At 45.9% G+C, this 12,930-nt stretch overlaps 1 protein-coding gene across 7 annotated transcripts in view; it reads right to left on the bottom strand.

Moving 5' to 3' along the window:
- Nucleotides 1-1,684: 1,684 nt before the first annotated feature.
- The window catches only part of FAM35A (family with sequence similarity 35 member A), a 115,711-nt gene continuing 104,465 nt past the window's right edge, over nt 1,685-12,930 (bottom strand). For 6 of the 7 annotated variants that reach the window (XM_019502255.1, XM_019502257.1, XM_019502256.1 and 3 more), the window contains 2 exons: nt 3,111-3,226; nt 1,685-2,112 (listed from right to left, as the gene is read on the bottom strand). In XM_019502255.1, coding sequence (XP_019357800.1) covers nt 1,919-2,112; nt 3,111-3,226 — 310 coding nt within the window. In that variant the 3' untranslated portion in view covers nt 1,685-1,918. The remainder of the gene's footprint in view (nt 2,113-3,110; nt 3,227-12,930) is intronic. The other variant, XM_019502259.1, reaches the window with a different exon arrangement.

Raw genomic sequence — 12,930 nt, 5'->3', positions numbered from 1 at the left:
TAGGTACTTTGGTACTAAATTGGAGTAACACACTAATCAATTGGGCCTAAACTATGTTGGCTGAATACTGTATGTAATGCAAATACTATGTTACTTAGAATGACTATACTGTAAATTTGAATGGGAGGGAGTATGATAATATTCAGAACAACCATTAGCACAGTTATGTGTATCTCAAGATAACTGTACTTATCTCAACAGTTTAGCTGAATGTCTCCAACTGGCCCAAATTAAAACATTGACTTTCTGGTGAAACTGAAAGACAAAGGAGAACGTACTGAAAATGTTGGCTAAAATTCTCATATTAAAATCTCTTTCCAGCTTGAACTCTGATGAATGAAATAGTTTTAGTGGAAAAGTAAGATGGAACAATTATTTTTAATCAGTGTAAAATAAACAGGACATCCTCTTCCCTCCTTGACTGCTCATCCAGAGCTTGAACCTAGGACATTTCACACCCAAAACAATTATAAATCAGATCAACTAACTTCCTTTTAATGAATCATTTAGTACTTTATGTTCCAATCAGTATTGTAATTTTTATAGTAGATATAAAACAGGCTTCCTTTCAAACAGGATGCACCATTAATTAGCTTAATAACTTAAGCAAAGCATCTCCTGAGAAACTAAAGCACTTTTTCTTTTGAAAAAACTGCTCCTGTTTGCAAAAGGTACTGTGTGTTGGAATACCTCTGAGATGGGCAATAGGTACAGTATGTTCAAATCTGGTCTCCCAAGAGAAATGTATACACTTTCCCTTGAATCAGAGCTATCAAGTAACAAAAATGTGTCATAGATCTGGTTTTCCCACTTTACTCCTCAAAACTGTTTAAAACAGTTTATTATTTAGACAGTTTGCCTGGTTTGGGAAGCAAAACGATATCTAAATGTGTGCTAACTAAATTAATGTAACAATGCAATTGTAGTGACCATTGTTTTTACAGTGTGGCACCTTTAAGATAAAAGACAACAACTTATCTGATAAAGGTGAACAATAAATCATGTTTCCTGCACAAGTGCAGGGGGGCTGGACTCGATGATCTGTAAAGTTCCTTCCAGCCCCTAACATCTATGAAACTGTGTGTCAATCATGTTGGTGTTACTAGACCATGTGTAGCTTCAATTAATAACGTACTACTAATGTTCATTTAAATGTTACTAAAGCTAGAAAACAAGGGATTTTTGGTCCTTTGCTTGTACTTGTCAGGTTGACAGCGCATCCATTTCTGTCTCAATAAACCGTATATAACACACAATAAAAATAATGCATTGCGCTAATGCTGCTTCCTTTCTTTCTCAGTGCTGCTTATACAAAATAACAAGTACTGTGACTATGTGAGATTTGCCATTTAATGATTCTACATAACATTATAGGGACTGAATGATATACATGCAGATATACATAAATGTTTCAGATGGACAAAAACTGCTATAGACCTCTCCTCTTCTAACCATTCTCTGTTCCTTTACACTTTTCTTTCCCTCTTTCCCCTCTGTAACAATCAATGGCTATACTGACTGTGTAGTATATCCTAAGGTCAATGTCTGCGGGTTATTGTAAGAAGCTGTGCAGATTAGAGAACATTGATACCATGTGCTCCTGCTAATGTAGCTTAATAATCAGATGGCTGCATTATGTAGTGGTTTAAGTTTAGCTGCTACATGATGAAAAGAGGAGGAGCAATCAATGGGGAAAATCCTCTTTAATGAAAATAAAAGCAAAATTGTTGTATAAAAGTATACCACATGACAATTCATTAAATACTACAGAAGCAGTATATATAAATAACAAATTTCCATATTTAGATTTTTGTATAAATTAAACGTAAAACAATTTTATACTTTTAAAAAACTTACTCTCATGGGCTAATTTATTTGTCTTCTTTAGCTTGCTATCGGCTTGCTCATATGATCTCTGTTAACTGCAGAGGTCAGTGCTCCAGATTTCAGGATGAAAATCCAGCAGATGAAAATCTTGTTGCAAAGGATAGCTGTTTTCATCCAGCACAAAATGGCTTCTAATTTCCAACAAATAGGATGCTTTGGTGTCTGCTAGCAGTGAGTGGCATAGATCTGCTACTATCATGGCATAGGTTGTGTCTGAAGAGGGCCCTGCAAAAGACAGAGAACCAACCAGTTCTTTGCTGTCATGCAACTAATAGTTAAGTCTCCCTTCCACCCCCAAAGAGCTGCCATTTTACAGTCCAATCTGTTCAGTCTTGTCACTGTGGTACTCCAGGTTAAAACAGAAATAGAAAAAAGCACTGAATGAATAACAAAGTTAGGAAACTAGCTAGTAATTAAAAAACACATATATCCTTCTTTGGAAGAGGTTTGAACACACTCTTTTTTGGCAACATCTTTATTTATGTGATGAACTACAATTCCTTAGGTCCCTGAATTTACTCAGGGAACATATGTTAACTCCTCATGGGCCACATGCACCCCCCACAGGCAGCCAGTTAGACAGCCCTGCTGTAAACAAAACAAAAGCTCATGTTAAGGCCTTGTTGACACAAGGCTGCTTATACCACTGGAACTTTTGCCAGCAAAAAGTCACAACTGGGACACCACCAGAGAGCATTCATGTCAGCATGGCTCCACAGCTTGCCAGCTGTGCTGGCAGGAGTGAAGTGAACTATGGGAAGGCACCAGATGTTGAAATGACCACAGCAGTCAGAAGATGCAGGCATATCTACACATCTTTTATCAAGTAGTGGCTGTCTTCTAGTTGCAGACAGTGTTATTCTGCTGACAGAAAGGCTAAGTTCTGCCACCTCAGGGGAATTCTGAAAGGAGAGGCGCACAAATATTTTAAACAGACCCAAGTTTTAAATAACTGACCGATATTTAGCAACTTAACTTCAGAGTAATAATTTCTGAAGTCTGGGAATTAGGTATAAGCATCTCCCAAGGTCACTATGAAATAAATTGTTTTAAAGATTAAAAATATGTGATATAAAACATAAGATACACTGTACCGATCCCAATGGCCTGTCTCATCCAGCAGTCTGCCTCTGGTGTGTGGTCAGTAACTATGTTTGTTATGGTTTGCAATTTTTTGTTCTGTACTTAATAGTTCTACTAGCAAATAACTTATGGAACAGTACCTATGAGTCTGTTCAGCCAGTCTGCAGGAACATTGAGGAAGATTTTTTCCATCAACTCTGACACCACATGAATACAAATATCACATTCCCCATGTTCTACAGTCATCAGGGCAGATCTAAAACAGAAAACAAGTATGCAGACTCTTAGACTCTTACACAATGAATTTGAAATGGTGAATTTCTATAGTTGAAACAACTTCTGGTCAAGGTAATTAAATATTGTTTTCAATTATGTAATATTAGTGGTATGATGAATCTCTGTTGTGCTCTCAACTCTTACCATCTAGAGAGGAAACGTTTGAGGTTGATGAATTCCAAACACAATGAATGACAGTGCCATTGAACTATAAGTTAATAGGTATTTGCAGAAAATGGGAAAGCTATGCTTTTGCAGTTTTCTGCCAAGTTTCTTTTGAAGGAAAATAAAAATTCTACCACTTGAGACCTTTCAGGTATTGATAAAAGCCAGTTATGGTGTGATGCTGGTTTAGACCAGTTGGGCATCTGACACTTACTCTTCAAGCTCATAGTTGCACTATTGACTTAGGACTTGAGGGAAGGATAATTTACGGTTAAGCCATGTCTGCAACATCTCTAGACCATATTATAGAGTACCACTGTGAAGCAAGGCACGGCTGCTCTGTGCATGCTAAATTCATCTGAGAGGTAATCTATCCACCTCAGAGCAGCCCTGGTAACACATGAAAAAACTTCTCTGTGTTAGGTAATTATTGGTACATGTTTAGCTCTGTACTCAGGCAGAGACATTACATCAATTAGGAGTTTAGTGCAAACAGAAGAGATGCACTCTACTTCACTGAGCCAATCCATAGCATGATCTGGAGGCAGTCTAGACATGCCCTAAAAACATAGGACATTAAAGTTGTATGATCAGTTCTGCCATGGATTTTCTGTGTGATCTTGGGCAAGCCACATAATTTTTTTGTGCCCATTTCCTCATTGCTAAAAGTGGTAATATTAATTCTTCCCTATCTCATAGATCTTGCAAGATTTGTTGTTTGCAAAACTAAAATAATGAAAAGCAAGGATAGGTCTATAACTAATAATGGGAAATAGCTATGGTTCAGGGAAAATGTGAGACAAGGATTTTTGTTACTGGATTAACTATACAGTTATAACCAAAAGCTTTTCTATGTCTCCTCTTAGGCCCCATCTACATATTATACTTAAAGCATGACTAACCAGTTAATCACGTCTGAAGTGATTAATCAGCCACATGTTCAATCAATTAATGGCGAGACAAAAAATGAGGAATAAGCTACAAAGTAATTCCACAAAATGTGTTTAATAACTTTGTAGCTGCTTTCTATTGTGCAATTAATTGAATGGATGGCTGGGGGCCCTGTGGCTGGGAGTACTATCTGCTGATTAGAGCTTCCAGCTGGGAAAGGCCTACGTACACCTGAATCTAGGAGCTCCCAGTCATGGGAGCACATGCCCCTGTGGCTGAATGCCCCATCAGCTGACAGGGCTCCCAGCTACAGGGGTGCTTCAGGCACCCCCATATTTAGGAGACCACAGTTGACGTAGTGTCCCAGCCACACGGATGTGTGGATCGCATCAGCTGCTGCTTTCCAGCTGCAGGGATGCCTAGCATACCCTCATGTCTGGGAGCCCCATCAACTGAGGGGGCTCCAATCATGTGAGCTTCTACTTGCTGGTGCAGGGGGAGCCTGGGATCATGATCCTGGGTTCCCCTTGCACCAGAAATGAGGTTTGATAGGATCTAATTCATGATCCTAGTCATGCTTCCTGCCATGCATGTGTGGCATGGCAAGAAGCAGACGACATGTGGATTATGCATCAGATCCTATTGTGATTTACCTGCATGTCTAGAGGTGCCCTTAATCACTTAAAGAATGATCTAAGGCAGAGGTGGGCAAAATATGGCCTGTGGGCTGAATCTGGCCTGCCAGGCAATTTAATCTGGCCCATGAGCAAGCGCCCACCAATTAATTGTACCCTGCCTGGCCCACAGCTGTTCTTGCTGCATTTGTATGAGGCCCACAGCCACCTGGGCAGCACACTGTGCTCCCACACTCATGTGGGAGAGCATCCCAATCCCGGCCCCAGGCAGCACACAGCTTCCAGGCAGGGCCACTGCTGCTGCTGCCGGAGAAACTGCTTGGCTCCCCTGGCTTCTCCTCATGTCCTTGCTGCAATGTTCCAAGAAGCACTGGGGGGCAGGGAAAAGCTACAACTGGGCAGGAATGTGGAGCCTGGGGCCCACACCCATCAAGGTGGCCAGAGCACAGAGCTCAGGTTGGTCTGGTTCTGTCACATGGGGTTCTCTGTGGCAAACGTATAGCTCCCAAGGTTCACATGCCACCAGGGGGAAGTCCTGCATGATCAAGCTGGCGGCATTTGCTGCTTCTTGCTGCAATGTTCAGCTCCTGGGACTCCACCTCTGCCAGAAGTGCAGCAGGGAGCCCTGCTTCCCAGCAATGTCTCAGGAGCTGCACGTGATGGCAGGGAGTGGAGCCAGGCTGCTGGCTTCATCACGTGGGGTTCCTTGCTTGTAATGTGCAGTTCTGGCCAGGTCCTGGCAGCTGCACTTGAGATGCAGGGTGGCCTGGCCCAGCTCCTTGCCAACGCATGAAGCTCCCAGAAATGGCCAGAGCTGTGTGCTGCTGTGGGACTCTGCCTGCATGGGCCATGAGCCCTCCCTCACATCATCCCACACACCTACAACCACCCCCCATGCCCTGCACACACGCACGCACAAACACCTCTTCCACAACCCCACAGCTCATCAGAACTCATTAAGCAGCCCTCCAGCCGAAATAACTGCCCATTCCTGCTCTAAGGACTTTTTCAACTCTCTATTTTGAAGTTATTAACATGAGCTACTTGCTATGAGCCAAACCTGCCATACTCAGTGAAACACACCTCCTATTAAGTTAAAGAGAATTTACCTTAGCATGGATAATTTTGGCCTGATCTACACAAACAGGAAGTAAAGTACAGTGACAAGAAATACGGACTTATGAGGCAAGTGCTCTTTTCTAATAACTTTTTAAACTTAAAAAAAAATTCTGTAAATGTAAGCCCTGGAATTTTTTTAAAAAAGGAACATGCAGGTATTTTTATTAGAGGGTGAAAATGCATTCTTCTAAAGCTCAAAATAAGCAGAGCAAGCAAATATATGGAGTATATGTGTTGTATATACACAGGTGCGTCTCCCATGCCTGCCACATGATGTGGAATTAAATTATAGCAAAAACAAATATACTCAAGTAAAGCAATGGTATTTCAGGATTCAAGGACATTTCCTGCTTTCAACTCCAAATGCTTAACCAGTAGTGCAGCCTAATCAGCCTACTTTCTGTAGGCAAGCAGTTAGGACTAGAAGAATCTGTTGGCAGCTAAGCAGTTGTTACATTCCCCTGGCAATACTTCTAATCAACTAAGAACCATTTGTAATATTAAAAGAGGAAAAAATCATGTTTCCTTTTCAGAAAGACTTATGTCCGTAAATTAATTACAACTAGCATTTGTTTTTCAATATTTATTGAATTTTATTAATTCTTGAGGATATAATACTTGAAAGAAACAGAAGAAAAATCTTATTCTTTTTCTTCTTACTGATTTTCTAAAGGAGATAACAAGATGTCTGCATGGTAAACTTGTTATCAGATCCAAAACAACAAAAAAGGACTATGTATGCAGTCTGTTCCTCACTGAATCAAATGGCACTGAAAATCATATTGTAGAGTTGGAAGGGATATCAGGGATTACATCCACCAACCCCTTTCACAGATACTGAAAGTCCTATTTTTTCTGTATTTACCCAAATCCAAGACAACTTTGGATTTAAGATGACCCCTCAATAATTACATTCTGTGTGTGGAATATTTATAAATCTGTTATATGTTTCCATGTATATAATTTAATTATTGGGGGGTCAACTTCCATTAATTTGCCTAAAGCAACAGTGAGGGTGGGTGGGAATACACTCCCCAAACCTTGCCTCCCCCCGCCACCCTTTGCCCCTAGTGTCTGTGCCTGCCCTCTGCTGCCTGTCCACCCTGCCACATGCCCCTCCTAACCAGTGACCCTGCTGCCAGCCAGCCCTCCCCTATCCCCTGTTTTCTCCTCTTATTTACCTTTTGGGTGGCTCCAGGTCAACTGGCAACAGTGGCAGACCCAGCCCTGGCCTGTTCCAGGAAAAGCCCAGAGGGGTTGGAGCCAGAGCTAGAGCTGAAGGCAAGTAAGGAGGGTGGAGGGAAGGCCAAGGTGCCAATTGGGGTTGCAGGGGGGAAGGGAGAACAAGCAGGCTGCATGTTCTCCCCCAACTCCTTACTGCAGGTCTCTGACGTGTGCCCAGACTACTCCCTCTCTCCAGCCTGGGGCAGGCAGCATCTCAGCTGTGGTTTTATCCCTGAGCCCATGGCCAAAGCCAGGGCTGAGCTATAACCAGCCTCAAGCCAATACTCAAATCTAAAATGAGGCTTTTCTTCCCCATGGTAACTGGAGAAAAAAAAAAGCTTGTCTTGGATTCAAGTAAGTAATGCCTATCCAGCCTCTTCTTGACAGCCTCCAATTTAAAGAGACTCCACAACTTCCCTAAGCAGCATTTTTCATTGTCATACTGTTCACAGATTCACAGAAGTTTAGGGCTGGAAGGGACCTTGTGAGATCATTGGGTCCACCCCACCCCTCCCCTGCCCTGGGCAGGAAAGACTGCTGGGGTTAAATAACTCCAGCAAGGTGTGCGTCCAGTCTCCTTCTGAAGATCTCCAGGGTAGGAGCCTGCACTGCCCCTCCTGGGAGTCTATTCCAGAGCATGGTCACACAAACTGTGAAGAAGTTGTTTCTTATATCCAGTCTTATACAGCTTGAAAGTTTTCTGAAGATTTAATCTGAAGTTAAATCTGCCTTGCTGCAGTTGAAACCCATTGCTTAGTGTTCTGCCCTCTGTAACAAGCAAGAACTGTTCTTCTCCCTTTTTTATGGAAGCCTTTCAAATATTTGAAAACTGCTATCAGGTCCTCTCTTTTTATCTCCGTAACAGGAAAACTAATGCTCCCATTACTTTAAGGGAACACTTGCAGCAGATAGAGTCCAAAGAGCTAAACAGAGGGTAGCTGCAAAGGAGTGGGCACCAGGGAAGTCCTGTTACGTGGGCAGAGGGCTCGCCATTAAGGAAAAGAACACCTGCCACCAGTCAAGGGAACACTATACAGAGTAAGCTGGTTGCAAGGAGGAAGGCAATTAGATGCCATAGGCTAGGACTGCCAAGTGCAGGTGTGGCTCTGCTACAGTAACACCTGGGGCGGGCAAAATGAGTGATTCCATTTGGCCCGTGGCTGGTCTCTCGGCCCCACTCAGCCCAAGCACAGGGAGGATCTCAGATTGTGATGCGTGCAGCTGATTTTGCTGCCCCCAGGCATGGAGCCACTGCCTGATGCAGCTGGTCCTATCTCCACATGTGGCTCAGGTACACTAGGAGCTGTAGTCTGTGGGGTTGAGTCGTTGGCAGGAGGGTCGGGACATAGCAGCTGGACTCCGCTTCCTGGCAGCCCCCACTGTCACCTCCTGGGAGCAGGTGTGTCCCACCACTGCCAGACCCTGGCTGTGCTGCCCGGGCACCCTGGGCCCATCTGCCCTGCACCCACCACTGGGTGCACCAGACAGAGCAGGTGGGCAGGGTCTTCATGGAGACCAGTCCAGAATCCCCATGGGCAGGGTGTGCTCGGCTGGGCAAACAGCACAGGGCAGCAAGCAGATGGATGGGGAGGAGTGTCTGGGAACAGGATTGGCTGGTGGGGCCAGAATCACAGGACAGTGTCAGCATAGGGCTGGGGCCCAGGGCAGAGCCATGATCTGCTCCCCCCACATCCCTATCATTGGTGCTAGTTCTGTAGGCAGCAGCTGGCCTCTGCCTGTGAACCAGTGCCTGTCACAGGAATGTGTGGGGAGTGAATCATAGAATCATAGAAGCAGGGTTGGAAGGGACCTTGTAGAACTTCAAGTCCCACCTCCTGCCTGGGCAGGAGAAAAAACTGGGCTCAAATGATCCCAGCTAGGTAGGCATCAAGCCTCCTCTTAAAGACCCCCAGGGTAGGAGCCAGCACCACTTCCCTTGGAAGTTGGTTCCAGATCCTCGCCGCCCTAACTGTGAAGTAGTTCTTACAGATGTCTAATCTAAACCTACTTACTCTACAACAACTTATGGCTGTTATTCCTCATGGGCCTGCCCCGCAATCCTGGCTCCATCTGCCCATCCCGCTCCTGGATTCTTCTCACCCATGGCTCTATCCCATCCATCTGGCCAAGTGCACCCTACCCATGGGGGTCCTGGGCTTTGTCCCCATGGAGACCCTGCCAACCTCCTCCATCCAGCTAGGATAAACTGAAATCTGCCCAGGCCATCCCCACACCCCTGCACAGTGTAAACAGCTGTGATGGGGCTGAGGCTGGGTCACCACCCCTCCCCATCCAAGAGCTCATCAAAATTTTTTGAGTGGCCCTCCAGCCCAAAAAATTGCCTACCTCTGAGTAACACAGTAGAGCAGACCCTAGTCAGGCAACAAGGAAGTACCTACAGATGTAACTGGCAGCTCCTGTGGCAAATAGAGGGCAAGGTCCTGGTGAAACAAGCAGGTGGTGAGGAGAGCCACATGACTTCAGGGGCAGGGCTTAGAAGGTATAAAAGCCCAGGGCTTGATAGAGGAGTTAGTCCGGCCCTGTGGGTGGCCAGGGAAGGAGCTCTTCCTTGAAACGGACTCTGTCAAAGAGAATGGCTGGGAGCTGTTTGCTCTGAAGACAAGCCTCCACGGAAGGAAACCTATATTCAAAAAACCAGAGCTGAGAGACCAACTGAGAGCAATGAAGGCTACAAATAAGGTTACAGGTTTACAGGGAAAGGTTAGCTACATAGTCAGGAGTAGGACTTATGTTACAGCCAGTGTGCTTATGCTTGTGTTGTAGTTGTTACTGGCAGTTTGGGATTGGGCCTGAAGGTGCCAAAGAGGCACACAACAGTTGTAGGGAGCCCTGCCAGGAGCTGGGTCCCAACAGACAGAGCAATCTTTCACTAGAGGATGAAGACAAGAGAAAGGGAGAAAGACTTGAGCACAGGGCATGAGAAGGGCAGAATTGGGACCAGGGGTTCCATAGCTCAAGAGAGGCGAAGAACATAGCCTGAGAAGGGTGAAAACTAGAGAAGCATAGCCCAAGGGCGGCGAGAAACAGCGTCTGGGACCCATAGCCCAAATGTGGTAACTATCAACAGGTTCAGGGAGCCCATAGCTCAGGAGGGGCAGAAACCAATTAGGAACATAGGAACCCGAGTTCCAGAAGGGACAGAGATGGATTTTAAGAGGAGGTTGGATGACCACCTTATTGGGGTCATTTGACCCCAGTGCTCTTCCTGCCATGGCAGGGGGTCGGACTAGATGATCTGCTCAGGTCCCTTCCGACCCTAGAAACTATGAAACTATGGATATAGGCACATAGAACTAAGCCTCAAGGAGGGGCAAAGACAGGCAGGGAGGCCCAGACTGAGTGAGTGGAAATTGAGATCAGCACCCACTGATGAGAAACTGGCAACACATGAGAGGTATAGGTATGGCTGTAGGGGAGGTTGGGAGCTGTGATTAGCTCATAAGGCATCTGGTGCACTTGTGTAGAGGCTAGGCGGTCCCATGCAGTTTAAGGAACAGATAGAGTCCGGTTCCTTACACAGATCCAAAAGGGACCCACAGGCAGGAGGACCAAATGAGGCTCACTCTAAGTTCCCGTGGCAGCCTCCCTTCTAAACATTAAGAATCAAGAACAACAAGGCCTGGCAGGCAAGAGTGAAGGGGGCTAGGTTAGAGGCAGAACAGGACAGGAATCATTCAACCACCAGGGTGCGTCACGGCTGCCTCTGGGACCAGGTTGCTGCTACAATCTCCAATGCTAAACTAGATGTACCTTGCCAGGACACCTGGTGCTCAAACCTGGGTCTTTCAGGCTTGTGGGCAGATACCTAGGCTGTGGCACCACCAAGTAGCTGGCTGGGTGCTGGACCCAGCCTCTCCCATAAGGTTTGCAGTGGGAGACTATGTGACCCAAGGGAACTAATGGGAAGCAGGTCCTGATGGAAGGGCTATAAAACCCACCCACTTCCTGCAGGTCCTTGTTCCTACAACAACATTCCAGTATCTCTGCAGTGAACCTTTGTGCTTGACTTGGATACTCCCACTCCTAGATCCTCTTGACCTGCCTGTGCCCTGCATCTGTCTTGCTTCTGCCTCGAATGCTTCCGGCTCTGCGTCCAGCCTTGAATCCCCATACCTTGGCTCCTGCCTACTTAATCCTGCGTGTTGCATTCCTTGGCTCCTAAATTCTGGCCTGATCTTGAACATGTAATTACCTGATACCTTGGAATGAAGCACTGGACTCAGACCAACACCCAGTACTCTGAACCTTGGCCTAGCTTCTGGACATACAATATTGCAGGCCTTCAGTTTCTAAGCCTGATCTCCCACACCTGAGTCATACCTGTGACATATCTAGTTTTATTAACCTTTCCTTCCATGGCTTATATTCTTCATCCATGGATCCTATCCAGTTTCATTACAATGGAATGTCAAACTCATCTGGACGCATGAGACCAGTCTGCATGCCATAGGAGTTAGAGAATCATAGAAAAATTGGGCTTGAGGTCATCTAGTCCAGTGGTGCTCAAACTTCTGGCCCTGTAGGCTTTATGTGTGGTTCCAGGCTGATCTATGAGCCACACAGGGCCAGTCCGGAGGCTGGATCCAATGTGGTGTCGGTGCATGGCATCAGTCAATGGATGCGATCTGGCATGCTAGTACAACACTACATGCCAGATTCAGCTGTGGAGTGACCTCACCTGCAAGCATGATCTGGCACATGGGACCACATCATCTAGTTAATAAGGCTTGTCATGGGTCCAGGAATTTGTGTAGGTACAGGGGTGAGTGATGGCAGCAGTACTTGCTGCAGCTTGCCACATTGCCGAATTTTAGACCTGTGGGAAGCCCCACAGGCCAGATAACACAGATTTGGCTACTGGGACAGAAGTTGAGCAGGGTCCACCCCTCCTGCTCGAGGCTGGATCATCCTCATCCAAACCATCCCATAAAAATCCTTGTCTAACCTGTTCCTAAAATCAAACCCTGCTGTGCAAGGCATATTGCCCAAATCCACCAAAAGCACCCTAATTTGCCACGGATAAGGCAGGAGGATGAGGGCTGTCAGCATCTCTCTCCTGCAAGGATTGTTAAAATGCACTTAGGAGATCCAAGGATGCTATGCACCCTGCTACAAAGGAAGGCAAAAACCCTCAGTCAGTACCAACAGGGTAAAATTCTTTCCAAAAACCAAATACCCTCCACTCTGCTCTGTAATCTGGGGACAGCAAGCATAACTCCGTATATCACACCCTCTAACTCAGGGGTGGGCAAAATATGGCCCGTGGGCCAGATCTGGTCCACGAGGCCATTCTATCCAGCCCACGTGGCCCCTAAAAAAAAAAAAATGCAGAAAATTAATATTTTTCTGCCCTTGGTTCCTGTCAAAAATGACAGGAACCAAGGGCAGTAGGACCCAGGGGAAGCCCAGCAGGCTCCCACAACAGTGGGCCCGCCTGGCCCCGCCCCCCAGCTGGGGTTTCTGGGCTGGGAGCATGTGGCTGCCCCGGCACGGGAAGCTCAGGTAAGTGGGGGCAAGGGGACCCTGAACAAGGAATGAGCATGGGGGGGAAGTGGACCCTCCCCACCCACACCGGTGCCCCACGTTGCAGCTGCCACGTTTTTAAGTCAGCCGGCCCAGATGATCTTCA

This window comes from Gavialis gangeticus, unplaced genomic scaffold, assembly GCF_001723915.1.
Source record: "Gavialis gangeticus isolate Ggan-Ray unplaced genomic scaffold, GavGan_comp1, whole genome shotgun sequence".
Taxonomy (NCBI): Eukaryota; Metazoa; Chordata; order Crocodylia; family Gavialidae; genus Gavialis; species Gavialis gangeticus.
Note: the sequence above shows the minus strand (reverse complement) of the source record. Positions and strands in the feature narration are given on the sequence as shown.